The 14307-nt window shown below is 44.2% G+C and overlaps 1 protein-coding gene across 1 annotated transcript in view; it reads left to right on the forward strand.

The window, feature by feature from the left end:
* LOC126473909 (serine/threonine-protein kinase 32A) overlaps positions 1-14307 on the forward strand; it is a 622586-nt gene that overhangs the window by 557827 nt on the left and 50452 nt on the right. Inside the window, exon 7 of the mRNA XM_050101255.1 lies at positions 9546-9763. Coding sequence (XP_049957212.1) covers positions 9546-9763 — 218 coding nt within the window. The remainder of the gene's footprint in view (positions 1-9545; positions 9764-14307) is intronic.

Here is a 14307-nt window from a genome sequence, read left to right on the forward strand (position 1 = left end):
GGATCTGCAGCGAATAGACACATGGTGCAGGGAATGGCAATTGAATCTCAATGTAGACAAGTGCAATGTTCTGCGAATACATAGAAAGAAAGATCCCATACCATTTAGCTACAATATAGCAGGTCAGCAACTGTAAGCAGTTAATTCCATAAATTAGCTGGGAGTACGCATTACGAGTGATTTAAAATGGAATGGTCATATAAAGTTGATTGTCGGTAAAGCAGATGCCAGACTGAGATTCATTGGAAGAATCCTAAGGAAATGCAATTCGAAGACAAAGGAAGTAGGTTACAATACGCTTGTTCGCCCACTGCTTGAATACTGTTCAGCAGTGTGGGATTCGTACCAGATAGTGTTGATAGAAGAGATAGAGAAGATCCAACGGAGAGCAGCGCGCATCGTTACAGGATCATTTAGTAATCGCGAAAGCGTTACGGAGATGACAGATAAACTCCAGTGGAAGACTCTGCAGGAGAGACGCTCAGTAGCTCGGTACGGGCTTTTGTTAAAGTTTCGAGAACATACCTTCACCGAAGAGTCAAGCATTATATTGCTCCCTCCTACGTATATCTCGCGAAGAGATCATGAGGATAAAATCAGAGAGATTAGAGCCCACACAGAAGCATACCGCAATCCTTCTTTCCACGAACAATACGAGACTGGAATAAAAGGGAGAACCGATAGAGGTACCCAAGGTACCCTCCGCCACACAATCGCGAAAGCGTTACGGAGATGACAGATAAACTCCAGTGGAAGACTCTGCAGGAGAGACGCTCAGTAGCTCGGTACGGGCTTTTGTTAAAGTTTCGAGAACATACCTTCACCGAAGAGTCAAGCATTATATTGCTCCCTCCTACGTATATCTCGCGAAGAGATCATGAGGATAAAATCAGAGAGATTAGAGCCCACACAGAAGCATACCGCAATCCTTCTTTCCACGAACAATACGAGACTGGAATAAAAGGGAGAACCGATAGAGGTACCCAAGGTACCCTCCGCCACACACCGTCAGGTGGCTTGCGGAGTATGGATGTGGATGTAGATGTAGATGTAGATAAGAAATTAAAATTTAACATAGACATGCGAAATTGTTAACTGAAAAAATTACATACAGTGATAGTAATATTCAATTTCTAGAAACCAAAAATTAATTAATTTCCTGTTTGATTGATGTTTCGCATTTTTGTGCTGAATTTTATGTCATTGTGAATACTCGTAATTTCATGCGATTTGTAATTGACAACGTAAAGATGCTATCTTTACTAAGAAAGTATAATTCATTGTTTGTCAGTTAAAATTTCCATCTAATAATAAATAGAAATTGAAATAGAAGTAAACAAAAGTTGTTTCTACCAAGAATCGACCATCGATTTCGCAGTGAACAAATAAACGATATGCACTGAGCTACCAGTTGTTGCCGGCCGGAGTGGCCGTGCGGTTCTAGGCGCTGCAGTCTGGAACGGAGCGACCGCTACGGTCGCAGGTTCGAATCCTGCCTCGGGCATGGATGTGTGTGTTGTCCTTAGGTTAGTTAGGTTTAATTATTTCTAAGTTCTAGGTGACTGATGACCTCAGAAGTTACGTCGCATAGTGCTCAGAGCCATTTGAACCAACTGAAAAACCACTGTTGTTGTTTGTAATTTTTGGCGTCCTTGATATAACTCTACTCCGTGGCGCCGCTGACTCTTATAGAGTGCAGGTCATGTGGTGAGAATACGTTAACGTCACAAGTAAACGTGATGAATAGTGAGAGCAGCCGGCCGTTGTGACCGAGCGGCTCTAGGCGCTTCAGCCGGAACCGCGCTGCTGCTACCGTCACAGTTTCGAATCCTGTCTCGGGCATGGATGTGTGTGATGTCCTTAGGTTAGTAAGGTTTAATTATTTCTAAGTTCTAGGCGACTGATGACCTCAGAAGTTAAGTCGCATAGTGCTCAGACCCATTTGAACCTACCAGTTGCTCCTTAATGGACGGTAAGTGTTTTGAACTTACAACAAAATGTCACCAACTTGACCTCATGTTTTAATGAGTAAAAGACATGCGCGCAAAATATCAGCCCCCTCAATCGATCCTGCACCAAAATTTGGGCCGTATTTCTGGTAGTACGCAGTTATGACCTTCTGAAATCACAGTGTACAAACTTTCTCCCTCACCGGTTGTTTGTCATTCGCGCCGTTCCACTGCAGCAACCTAATGTCCGAACTCGAACTACCACTCAGTGGAGTGCATAAGAGGTTTGTAAAGTACTCTTTTGATAATAGTGACATCCTTTGTTCACTTTGTCAAAGTGAGCTCCGAACATTTCTATGTTGGAATTCACAAATGCAATACAAACGAATGAAACGAATCAGAGTGCCAATAAAAATGTAGCGTAGCGCTATTTACTTATTAACATCGGGGATTTGCGCTATTGCCGTTGAATTTTAAAGCTGGCTCTGTGAAAGTGAAGTACATTTGGAGGAGATGTTGTATTCTTCAACGTGGTTTGCATGGTTAAATAGTAAATGGAAAATTATTAACTTCATCTCATAATAAGTCTTCAGTTGCTTAAGTTTATCCATTCTGATTCTGAGGTGTATGTATAGCTGCAAACTGTTAGTGCGAGAATCTATCTATCGATTGCGCCTGTATCCACGGTCGAGCAGTGTCGGCGTGGTTAGCTACGGAATTGACATTGTTAATGTAAGGAGTGGCTGGGTGCCGTTCCTGCCGCCACCCCGTATCCCCCAGAATGGAATCAGTGTACCCCAGTTGTCTGCGCCTAGTGTAATCTATGGAATAGTGCGAACGTGTTAAGATGGTTCAAATGGCCCTAAACACTATGGGACTTAACTTCTAAGGTCGTTAGTCCCCTAGAACTTAGAACTACTTAAACCTAACTAACCTAAGGACATCACACACATCCATGCCCGAGGCAGGATTCGAACCTGCGGCCGTGGCGGTCGCGCGGTTCGAGACAGTAGCACCTAGAACCGCTCGGCCATCCCGGCCGGCCGTGTTAAGATGTCTGCGAGTCGTGTAACTGAGGCGGGACGTTAGACCAGCCCAGTATTCAACTAGGGGGATGAGGAAAACCGCCTAAAACCCACATCCAGACTGGCCGGCACACCGGGCCGCGTCGTAAAGCCGGCGAGCGGATTCGATCCCGGGACGGCGCGCCTAACCGAGTCCAGGAAACAGCGCATTAGCACTCTCGGCTAAACAGGCGGGCCAGAATATTAGTACGAGAATATTGTTAAAATAATGTCGTATGCATATTTGCGTGAGGTTGACGCACAGAACACTCCATATTGCTTCCCATTTATCGCGTAGGATAAAGTCTTCTCGAACAAAATTTGACTTTGGTCAGATGTGTCCATCTGCCTCATCTTGAACATCACGTGAATTAGACGGCTCTGGTTGTCAGTACTTGGGGTTCGGGCATTAGGCGGTTGCAGTGGGGTGGAGCCAAGGACAGGCAACCGGTGCGCGTGAATTGTTAAAAGCTGTATTTTCGTATGGTCTTAACTACGCATTCTTAGAATTGTGGCACAAATTTTCGCTTGTGATCGATTGCTGGGACCGATATTTTATAACTATACCTTTTTTCATTGAAATATGAGGTCAGGTTATCGATATTTCCTGTCCGCCTTCTTAGATCAGTGATCAACGCGTCTGAACGCCATGCAGCAAGCCAAGGTTTGATTCCAGACCATATAGAAGATTTTCTTAGTTCGGGGATTTGGTATTGTGTTGTCATCATAATTGACAAGCAAGTCGCCCAATATGGCGTTAACTTAAAACACTTCCTAGGTAGAGACTCCTGTCAATCAATGCCACACAATCACTTCATTTCGGTGATGATTCCTAGTTAGCATTGCTCAGAATTCTTTTATGAGTGCGTATCGAAAACTACGGCCCCGACTACGATCATTTCGTTTCAGTGATACTTCCTTGTTAGGACCGCTCAGAATTCTTCTACGAAAGCGTACTCAGAAGTAATGCCTCCTAACTTCTTCTTCTATGAAAACTCTTAAAGCCTTTTGAATAAAACGAATGTTATTAACACTCTACATCTTTAATCTTATTCTACATACTTACGTCTTATCTTAGTCATACTGACGATGAACACATTTCTCCCAAAGTGAGACCGGTTTGATGATAACGTCACTGTAGAATGTCTGACTTTGCTGATGTAACCACAACCTCACCTGTTCTTGAACCGCTTCATCCTGTCAAAATGAAGTTGTCGAAAATGTTCGAGTTTTGGAAACGGATGAAAGTCGGTTGGGGCCAAATAGGGACTGTATGGAGGATGGCAGTGAACACAAAGCGTCGCACTTTCGCAGACGTCGCAGGGCTCGCGTGTGGTCTGGAATTGTCGTTCTGAAGGAGAGAGTGCTCCAAGAGTGTAACAAAGTCATCCAATTTGCACGATGTTTCTCATGTACCAACATAGTTACGTTACACAGCGGCTCGTTACACGCAACAATTCGCAATCCTGTGCGTCAAAGGTCTGCAAAGCTGTAGCCATGAAGGATAAGGACGTAGTAGGTTAATAAAGTATGTTTGATTTAAAAAGTTTTAAAATTTCAGCATGTCGTTGTACCGTGTGCATTGAGCTACAGATTGCCCCTTAATCAAGTCTAAGTATATTGTACCTACAAAGGAACTCCCCAGCGCACCCTCCTCAGATTCAGTCCTAATATGGCCCAGTGGATAGCCCTTAAAAATCTGAACTCAAAGCAAGCACGAAAACACGAAAAAGGTGCACTGAACCGTGAGGAAAGAAACAAAATAGAAACCGTGAACGGCCCAAGTTCAGCAAGTGCAATATCGAGCGAAGATGAGCAGGTGCGGCGTCGTGGTTAAGTGGACGGGAAAGCGGACGAGCCGTCTACAAAACTCCCTCGTGCCATTTTATTCTTTTACACAACATTAGGAATTGTCCGTCCTGTCATTGAAATTTTTGTTCTCTTTCTGTAGTCTAGGCAGTTTTCATATTACACATTTGTTATAGAGTATAAGTCATGCGGTAAGAATACGTTACCGTCGCAAGTAAACGTGATGAATAATGAGAGCAGTCAGCCGCTGTGACCGAGCGGTTCTAGGTGCTTCAGTCCAGAACCGCGCTGGTGCTACGGTCGCAGGTTCGGATCCTGCGTCGGTCATGGATGTGTGTGATGTCCTTCGGTTAGTTAGGTTTAAGTAGTTCTAAGTCCAGGGGACTGATGACCTCAGATATATAGGTACCATAGTGCTTAGAGCCATTTGAAGCAACAGTGAGAGTAGGTGAGATACACCAAGCCATTTGAACCAACAGTGAGAGCAGGTGAGGTACACCATAGACGGCACACAGAAATGAAAACAACAAATAAGCGAGTGTGAACTATGGTTCAAACTGGCTCTGAGCACTATGGGACTTAACATCTATGGTCATCAGTCCCCTAGAACTTAGAACGACTTAAACCTAACTAAACTAAGGACATCACACAACACCCAGTCATCACGAGGCAGAGAAATGTGAACTTCAGTCTACTGACTGGTTTGATGCGGCCCGCCACGAATTCCTTTCCTGTGCTAACCTCTTCACCTCAGAGTAGCACTTGCAACCTACGTCCTCAATTATTTGCTTGACGTATTCCAATCTCTGTCTTCCTCTACAGTTTTTGCCCTCTACAGCTCCCTCTAGTACCATGGAAGTAATTCCCTCATGTCTTAGCAGATGTCCTATCAACCTGTGCCTTCTCCTTATCAGTGTTTTCCGCATATTCCTTTCCTCTCCGATTCTGCGTAGAACCTCCTCATTCCTTACCTTATCAGTCCACCAAATTTTCAACATTCGTCTATAGCACCACATCTCAAATGCTTCGATTCTCTTCTGTTCCGGTTTTCCCACAGTCCATGTTTCACTACCATACAATGCTGTACTCCAGACGTACATCCTCAGAAATTTCTTCCTCAAATTAAGGCCGGTATTTGATATTAGTAGACTTCTCTGGGCCAGAAATGCCTTTTTTGCCATAGCGAGTCTGCTTTTGATGTCCTCCTTGCTCCGACCGTCATTGGTTATTTTACTGCCTAGGTATCAGAATTCCTTAACTTCATTGACTTCGTGACCATCAATCCTGATGTTAAGTTTCTCGCTGTTCTCATTTCTACTACTTCTCATTACCTTCGTCTTTCTCCGATTTACTCTCAAACCATACTGTGTACTCATTAGACTGTTCATTTCGTTCAGCCGATCATTTAATTCTTCTTCACTTTCACTCAGGATAGCAATGTCATCAGCGAATCGTATCATTGATATCCTTTCACCTTGTATTTTAATTCCACTTCTGAACCTTTCTTTTATTTCCATCAGTGCTTCCTCGATGTACAGATTGAAGAGTAGGGGCGAAAGGCTTCAGCCTTGTATTACACCCTTCTTAATACGAGCACTTCGTTCTTGATCGTCCACTCTTATTATTTCCTCTTGGTTGTTGTACATATTGTATATGACCCGTCTCTCCCTATAGCTTACCCCTAATTTTTTCAGAATCTCGAACAGCTTGCACCATTTTATATTGTCGAACGCTTTTTCCAGGTCGACAAATTCTATGAAAGTGTCTTGATTTTCCTTTAGCCTTGCTTCCATTATTAGCCGTAACGTCAGAATTGCGTCTCTCGTCCCTTTACTTTTCCTAAAGCCAAACTGATCGTCACCTAGCGCATTCTCAATTTTCTTTTCCATTCTTCTGTATATTATTCTTGTAAGTAGCTTCGATGCATGAGCTGTTAAGCTGACTGTGCGATAATTTTCGCACTTGTCAGCTCTTGCCGTCTTCGGAATTGTGTGGATGATGCTTTTCCGAAAGTCAGATGGTATATCGCCAGACTCATATATTCTACACACCAACGTGAATAGTCGTTTTGTTACCACTTCCCCCAATGATTTTAGAAATTCTGATGTAATGTTATCCTCCAAAGCTCTTTTAAATTCCGATTCTAATACTGGATCCCCTATCTCTTCTAAATCGACTCCTGTTTCCTCTTCTATCACATCAGACAAATCTTCACCCTCATAGAGGCTTTCAATGTATTCTTTCCACCTATCTGCTCTCTCCTCTGCATTTAATAGTGGAATTCCCGTTGCACTCTTAATGTTACCACCGTTGCTTTTAATGTCACCAAAGGTTGTTTTGAGTTTCCTGTATGCTGAGTCTGTCCTTCCGACAATCATATCTTTTTCGATGTCTTCACATTTTTCCTGCACCCATTTCGTCTTAGCTTCCCTGCACTTCCTATTTATTTCATTCCTCAGCGACTTGTATTTCTGTATTCCTGATTTTCCCGGAACATCTTTGTACTTCCTCCTTTCATCAATCAACTGAAGTATTTCTTCTGTTACCCATGGTTTCTTCGCAGCTACCTTCTTTGTACCTATGTTTTCCTTCCCAACTTCTGTGATGGCCCTTTTTAGAGATGTCCATTCCTCTTCAACTGTACTGCCTACTGCGCTATTCCTTATTGCTGTATCTATAGCTTTAGAGAACTTCAAACGTATCTCGTCATTCCTTAGTACTTCCGTATCCCACTTCTTTGCGTATTGATTCTTCCTGACTAATGTCTTGAACTTCAGCCTACTCTTCATCACTACTATATTGTGATCTGAGTCTATATCTGCTCCTGGGTACGCCTTACAATCCAGTATCTGATTTCGGAATCTCTGCCTGACCATGATGCAATCTAATTGAAATCTTCCCGTATCTCCCGGCCTTTTCCAAGTATACCTCCTCCTCTTGTGATTCTTGAACAGGGTATTCGCTATTACTAGCTGAAACTTGTTACAGAACTCAATTAGTCTTTCTCCTCTATCATTCCTTGTCCCAAGCCCATATTCTCCTGTAACCTTTTCTTCTACTCCTTCCCCTACAACTACATTCCAGTCGCCCATGACTATTAGATTTTCGTCGCCCTTTACATACTGCATTACCCTTTCAATATCCTGATACACTTTCTCTATCTGTTCATCTTCAGCTTGCGACGTCGGCATGTATACCTGAACTATCGTTGTCGGTGTTGGTCTGCTGTCGATTCTGATTAGAACAACCCGGTCACTAAACTGTTCACAGTAACACACCCTCGGCCCTACCTTCCTATTCATAACGAATCCTACATCTGTTATACCGTTTTCTGCTGCTGTTGATATTACCCGATACTCATCTGACCAGAAATCCTTGTCTTCCTTCCACTTCACTTCACTGACCCCTACTATATCTAGATTGAGCCTTTGCATTTCCCTTTTCAGATTTTCTAGTTTCCCTACCACGTTCAAGCTTCTGACATTCCACGCCCCGACGCGTAGAACGTTATCCTTTCGTTGGTTATTCAATCTTTTTCTCATGGTAACCTCCCACTTGGCAGTCCCCTCCCGGATGAACTATGTTACAACAAAGAAATTCAGTGGTCAAAAATTCAATAAACAAACGCAACTTCAAGAACATTAGAAACATACGTTTTGGCAGACCATAGAGAAATTGCGTGACTGTGAAACTGTTGCGCTCATTTGTTTCAGGTTAAATAACAAACTGTTATGTTTTCATAATTTCCTTGGGAGTGATCACATTCACATTCATATGGACACCTAAATCGGGCAAGGAGGCATGTCTGACTTAGTTACCAGGCGTACAAATTAGGTGCGTCGGTGAGAGATTCCTATCAATGACACACTTACTGTCAATAACACTGCGTGTGACAGATTAGACGTGTTTTCCGCTGGACGAGTCGGTTGTCTTGTCGCCTCGTCATCAAACGTTTGCGGTTCCCAATCGAAAGCCACTTTCTTTCAATGGACTCGCATTCGGGAGGACGACGGTTCAATCCCGCGACCGGCCATCCTGATTTAGGTTTTCCGTGATTTCCCTAAATCTCTTCAGGCAAATGCCGGGAAGATTCCTTGGAAAACGCCACTGTCAATTTCCTTACCCATCCTTCCCAAATCCGATGAGGCCGATGACCTCGCAGTTTGGTCTCCATTCCCAAAACAACCAACCCACCACTTCCTTTCGGTTGCTAATAGCGTATTTGTGCAAAATCAACTGTCATAGGCCGCTTCATTACACCTCGCTGTTGCAAACGGACGATACACCACGCCACAGATACGAATTTGAACACAGCGAACAACGCGCGAGGGGCGGGGGGGGGGGGGGGGGGGGAAAGAGGGGGGTGAGGCACAAGGGAAGTTTGAACACGGCACGGCTGCTTGGACTTTCAACCCCGTGACCGCTTAACCACGACTCCGTCGTTCTTTTGGCCTGCTCTATATTGCACTTCTTGTCCTTGGAGCGTTCATTGTTCTACTTTGATTTTTTTTAACAATTCAGTACACCTTCTTCCTGTTTTCATGCTTGATCTGTATTCAGTTTTTGTCGGGCTGTCCACTTGGCGCTCTCCTACTAAATCTGAGCGGGGGTGCAATGGGGGTGTTTCCCTTCTTAGGATAACACAGAATCCATCCAATGTTAAAAGGTGTTTTTTGGAGGCATTTTGCCACGTTTAAGCTGACGTGTCTCGTCTTACCGGCAGCGCCCGAGATCTTCGAGTGCGCGGCGGACGCGTGCCTGGGCTACGGCCCGCCGGTGGACTGGTGGTCGCTGGGCGTGGTGGCGTTCGAGGCGCTGTGCGGCGCGCGGCCCTTCGACATCCACTCGGGCACCTCCGTGGCCGAGGTGCGCGCGCTGCTGCAGCGCGGCGCCGCACTGCCCGCCGCCTGGTCGCCCAGCACCCGCGAGCTGGTCGCCGCGGTCAGTACCACTACTACTCTATACCTGCCTGTCTGCTTGAACGACAGTGTTACCATTTGCCGTTGCACCACCCTCGACATACATTAAGAAACCCTGATTTCTGTGCAGCTGTACGAAACACAACTGAGTTCTAACTTCTAAGGCCGTGGTTCCCAACCCGGGAGTAATCACCCCATGAGGAGTTAAATGAATTTTCTGAGGGTTGAAAACCAAACAATTCGACTCTGCTTCAGTCACGAAACTAAGTAAATTTCAAAAGTGCATTACTATTACAAAACTTTCCTAAGACTTTAATATTGATTATATAAGTTATCAATAACTACATTAATCCAGTGAAGGTTACGGTTCCTCACATAGTCCACCCACTAAACAAAAAGGTTGCACTTTGTCCCGCATGTGCAGCGCGGGGTAGCCGCGCGGTCTTGGGCGCACTGCCACGGTTCGCGCGGCTCCCCCCGTCGAAGGTTCGAGTCCTCCCTCGGGATAGGTGTGTGTGTTCTCCATTAACGTAAGTTGGTTTAAGTTAAATTAAGTAGTGCTTAAGTCTAGGGACCGACGACCTCATCAATTTGGTCCCATAGTATCTTACCACAAATGTTAGTATGCTGACAATAAAAGTGAGACGTATACGTAACATGTGCTAAAATCTAAGGAAAATGTCTTCTACAATTTGCAGTCATCCAGAAATTGGTTTATTACTCCCTTCGTAACAGATAAATGAATTAACTGACAGCACGACACAACAGTGACTACGTAACACCGTACGTTATTGTTATTGTTATTATTATTAGAGTGGTTAGACAGAAACCAGTAACAGCCTGAAGTAGTCCAATTTCTGCCAAGGAGTCCAGCAGTCAGCTAGTTCACAAACAGTAACCATAGTCCACATATCTGAGCTTCTCTGAGTTTAAATGGGATTACAGTGTGCAGGTCAAAGACGGGCCGAGAGGTGTAATGCAGGAGAACTGTGGACAGTTAGCCTTCTTATCTGAGAAGAAGTGAGAAGTACTTGCGATGCAGCACGAATTCCTTCACCATTCATTCTAACCCTCCCCCCTCCCCCTTACAGACACACAGAAACACACAAACTAAATATCATTCATGTCTTTCGAGAATAGTCTTTCATTCTATAATTTAGGTAGGTGCTTAAGTTGGTGATAATGTGACTGATTTGGGAGGGGGGGGGGGGGATAGCGGAGCGGAGGGGCATGGGGGCGGCAGGGGTACTAGCTAATGTCTGATTGCACTCAGCGGTAATGGTCTATGAAAAGTTGGGAACCACTGTTTTAAGGTATAGTGTACGAAGGAATGTAAGCAAATGACGCGCCAGACACACATTTTCAGGTAACAGCAAGAATAAGTGAGGTGCCGGGATCTGCATAATAGTGAGTGACATTAAGTAAATTTTACAGGAAAGACACATAAAGATTCAAAAAAACTCATAAATCAAGTGATGGGCATTAGAGGTAAGTTTAATCCATTAAAATGTGCTATATACGTTAAGATTTTCTTGGCACTTGAAATGGAACATTTTCAATTACTGCACGTAGAGAGAAACACTACCATGTACAACAAATGCATGTGATTCTGCCGCTTGTCACTGTATATCACTAAAGGCTCAGTGACAACATTTGGTTTCACTGATCACAATTAACTTTGCTCTCAGCATAACCTATGACACTTCCAACAATTACTTCAGATTCATCTACCCTTTATGCGGCTTCGTACTGAGTCAGGGGTAAATAAGATCCGTGATGCATCGCTCATGCCTTATTCGCTGGTATCCAGCAATCATGATCCCCAGCGCAAGAAGCAATACGTAACAGCAGATCCTCCTCCCTCCAACGTAGCAAACTATTGCAATTAAGTTTCCGCTCCTTCCTCTTCAAAAGACCAGTCATAACAGCGACCTTTTAAAAGTGTGACCTACTGTCACGCTCAGTGAGCAGTAATAACAAAATGTAATTGACTGCACGCCAAAGTCGCACTAGCAGACATATTCGACGGCTACTGTAACTATAGCCTCAACGCTGGTTACTGCAGTACAATTTTTCATGATACCGTACCCTGTATTGTATTGAACTAGGGACCTAGAAACGACGGAGAAGCTTCGTCCCCGCCGTAGCCCTCAGTGGTACACAACCCCACAACAGGCTACAGCAGTCCACTCACCCCACCGCCGCCCCACACCGAACCCAGCGTTATTGTGCGGTTCGACCCCAGTGAACCCCCTCCCCCCCCCCCCCCTTCCATTGGGGAACGTCTCACACGAGACGAGTGTAGCCCCAAATGTTTGCGTGGTAGAGGAATTACGGTGTACGCTTACGTGGAGATAGTGTTTGCGCAGCAATAGCCGACATAGTGTAACTTAAGCGGAATAAGGGGAACCAGCCCGCATTCGCCGAGGCAGATGGAAAACCGGCTTAAAAACTATCCACAGACTGTCCGGCACACCGGACCTTGACACTAATCCGCCGGGCGAATTCGCGCCGGGGACCGGCACGCCTTTCCGCTCGGAGAGCAGTGCGTTAGACCGCACGGATAACAGGGCGGCTAAACCATACTTTACTTGGAAACCTTTTATGTGAACCAACTAACACTTGCCGAGGAAGCCTACGCACTTGTATTTAAGAATTTATCCCACCGCTCATAGTCCTATTAAATACTCGTATTAGTATTGTTTAAGAGTATTCTATGTACTGCACCGTTATGATAAAGAACATAGTCATGTTCTTTCTAATGGCATTTGACGTAACTACATTTTTTATGCTTAGGGCAAGGTGGTGCAATTCCGATCATTTCCGACAAATGCTATTGTAGCTCGGAACCTATTGAAGAAAGAAGTAACTTAAACTATGGCATTTGTTCCTTGATGTTTAATGAATATGTAACAAAAATATCACACCATTGCAAGTGTTGGTTTGAACACAAGAAAAGGTGGATGAATAGTGTAGAGTTATTTGAATATGTATCACATTAGGTACAATTGTGATCACTTCTTGATACAATTCTTATCATTGACATCTGTCCCCCGCGGTAGCTGAGTGGTCAGCGTGACAGACTGTCAATCCCAAGGACCTGGGTTCGATTCCCGGCTGGGTCGGAGATTTTCTCCGCTTAGGGACTGGGTGTTGTGTTGTCCTGATCATCATCATTTCCTCCCCGTCGACGCGCAGGTCGCCGAAGTGGCATCAAATCAAAAGACCTGTACCAGGCGAACGGTCTACCCAGTGGGAGGCCCTAGCCACACGACACTTCAATTTTCCATTGACATCTTCCACATCAAAATCACTTTTTCCCTCTGGCACCAATGCAAGCTTCATGATATCAAACATTACATTTTTAAAGCGTATACAGCCACGCTGCGGAGGTTTTCCAGGTTTTCGTCTCAAGTGAGTCGAACTGATGTCTGTGTTTTCTTTTTCGGGAAGATTCTTTTTTCTCTGGAGTTGGCTAAATGTCCTTGACAATATCGTGCTGAGAAATCGTACTTGATGCTGGTGTTACGGTCTTCAGTTACATCTTTTAAAGATATGCGCTCTTCTCCGATAATGCTGGTAGTTGCTTGATTGGTGGGGGTCTAAGGACCACGTGCCTCGAACAACGTTCTCCTCGGGAACAACGTCTTTGCAGAAGGGCATTATTCCTGTGCACTGGAAACCCTTGACTACACACCCAGCAGATGCAGTTTTGCTCCAGGCATTACAGAAAATAGTACATATTCTTTGTTCTGTAATGCTTTCATCGGGGTTTCAGTGAATCCACTTAGTTATATTTCTGTGACATTGAACCCTTAGAGCCTTGAAAAAAAGTTCTGTCTAATGGCTGTAGTACATGAGTAATGTGTGGAGGCAATCCCAAAAGTTTTGTCCCATTTTCCCGAGAGGACTCTACAGCATGTAAGCTGGTATGACTGCCATGGTTGACAATAATAAAAACTTTAATACCACCCACTGTTTCGTATTTCTCGAAGGGTCGAAGCCACATCATAAACAGTTCTTCATTAATGTAATAAGACTCACTCATCTCCGTAATTGAACTAGGAGGTAAGCCGTCTTCAAATTCAAAATGTTTCCTCACCCCTTTGAAAATTACCAGTAGTGGTAAATACGTGCAACATGCATCCATGCTTGTAGCAATAGTCACATTTTATACTCTTTCCACATTTGTCAATGAAACAATTTCTTGCTTACCATTACAACTAACTATTTTTGGGGGTCTGTTGTTAAGAGGAAAGTCGGACTCATCCATATTATAAATACACCCCGTTTATCAGACAAAACATTCCCTTTAACATGTCTTCCAAATTCTGGAAATATTTACTTACTTTATTTAAGCCTTCAGTTCTGGCTCGTGAAAGACCCTCGGGTTTTCGCAGGCTAAGGTTAAAGTGCCTCTTAATAAATCCTGTAAACCAGTGAGTCAAGCAACCTTACATTATAAGTTCCAGGTATGTTTCAAATTATTTTTCTCAGCCAACTGAAATGTAGCTGTTCGTAATTGGCGTTGCGACAGACCTGATACTCGCTGTTCTAAAAAATTTG

This window comes from Schistocerca serialis, chromosome 4 (genome assembly GCF_023864345.2).
Source record: "Schistocerca serialis cubense isolate TAMUIC-IGC-003099 chromosome 4, iqSchSeri2.2, whole genome shotgun sequence".
Lineage (NCBI taxonomy): Eukaryota > Metazoa > Arthropoda > Insecta > Orthoptera > Acrididae > Schistocerca > Schistocerca serialis.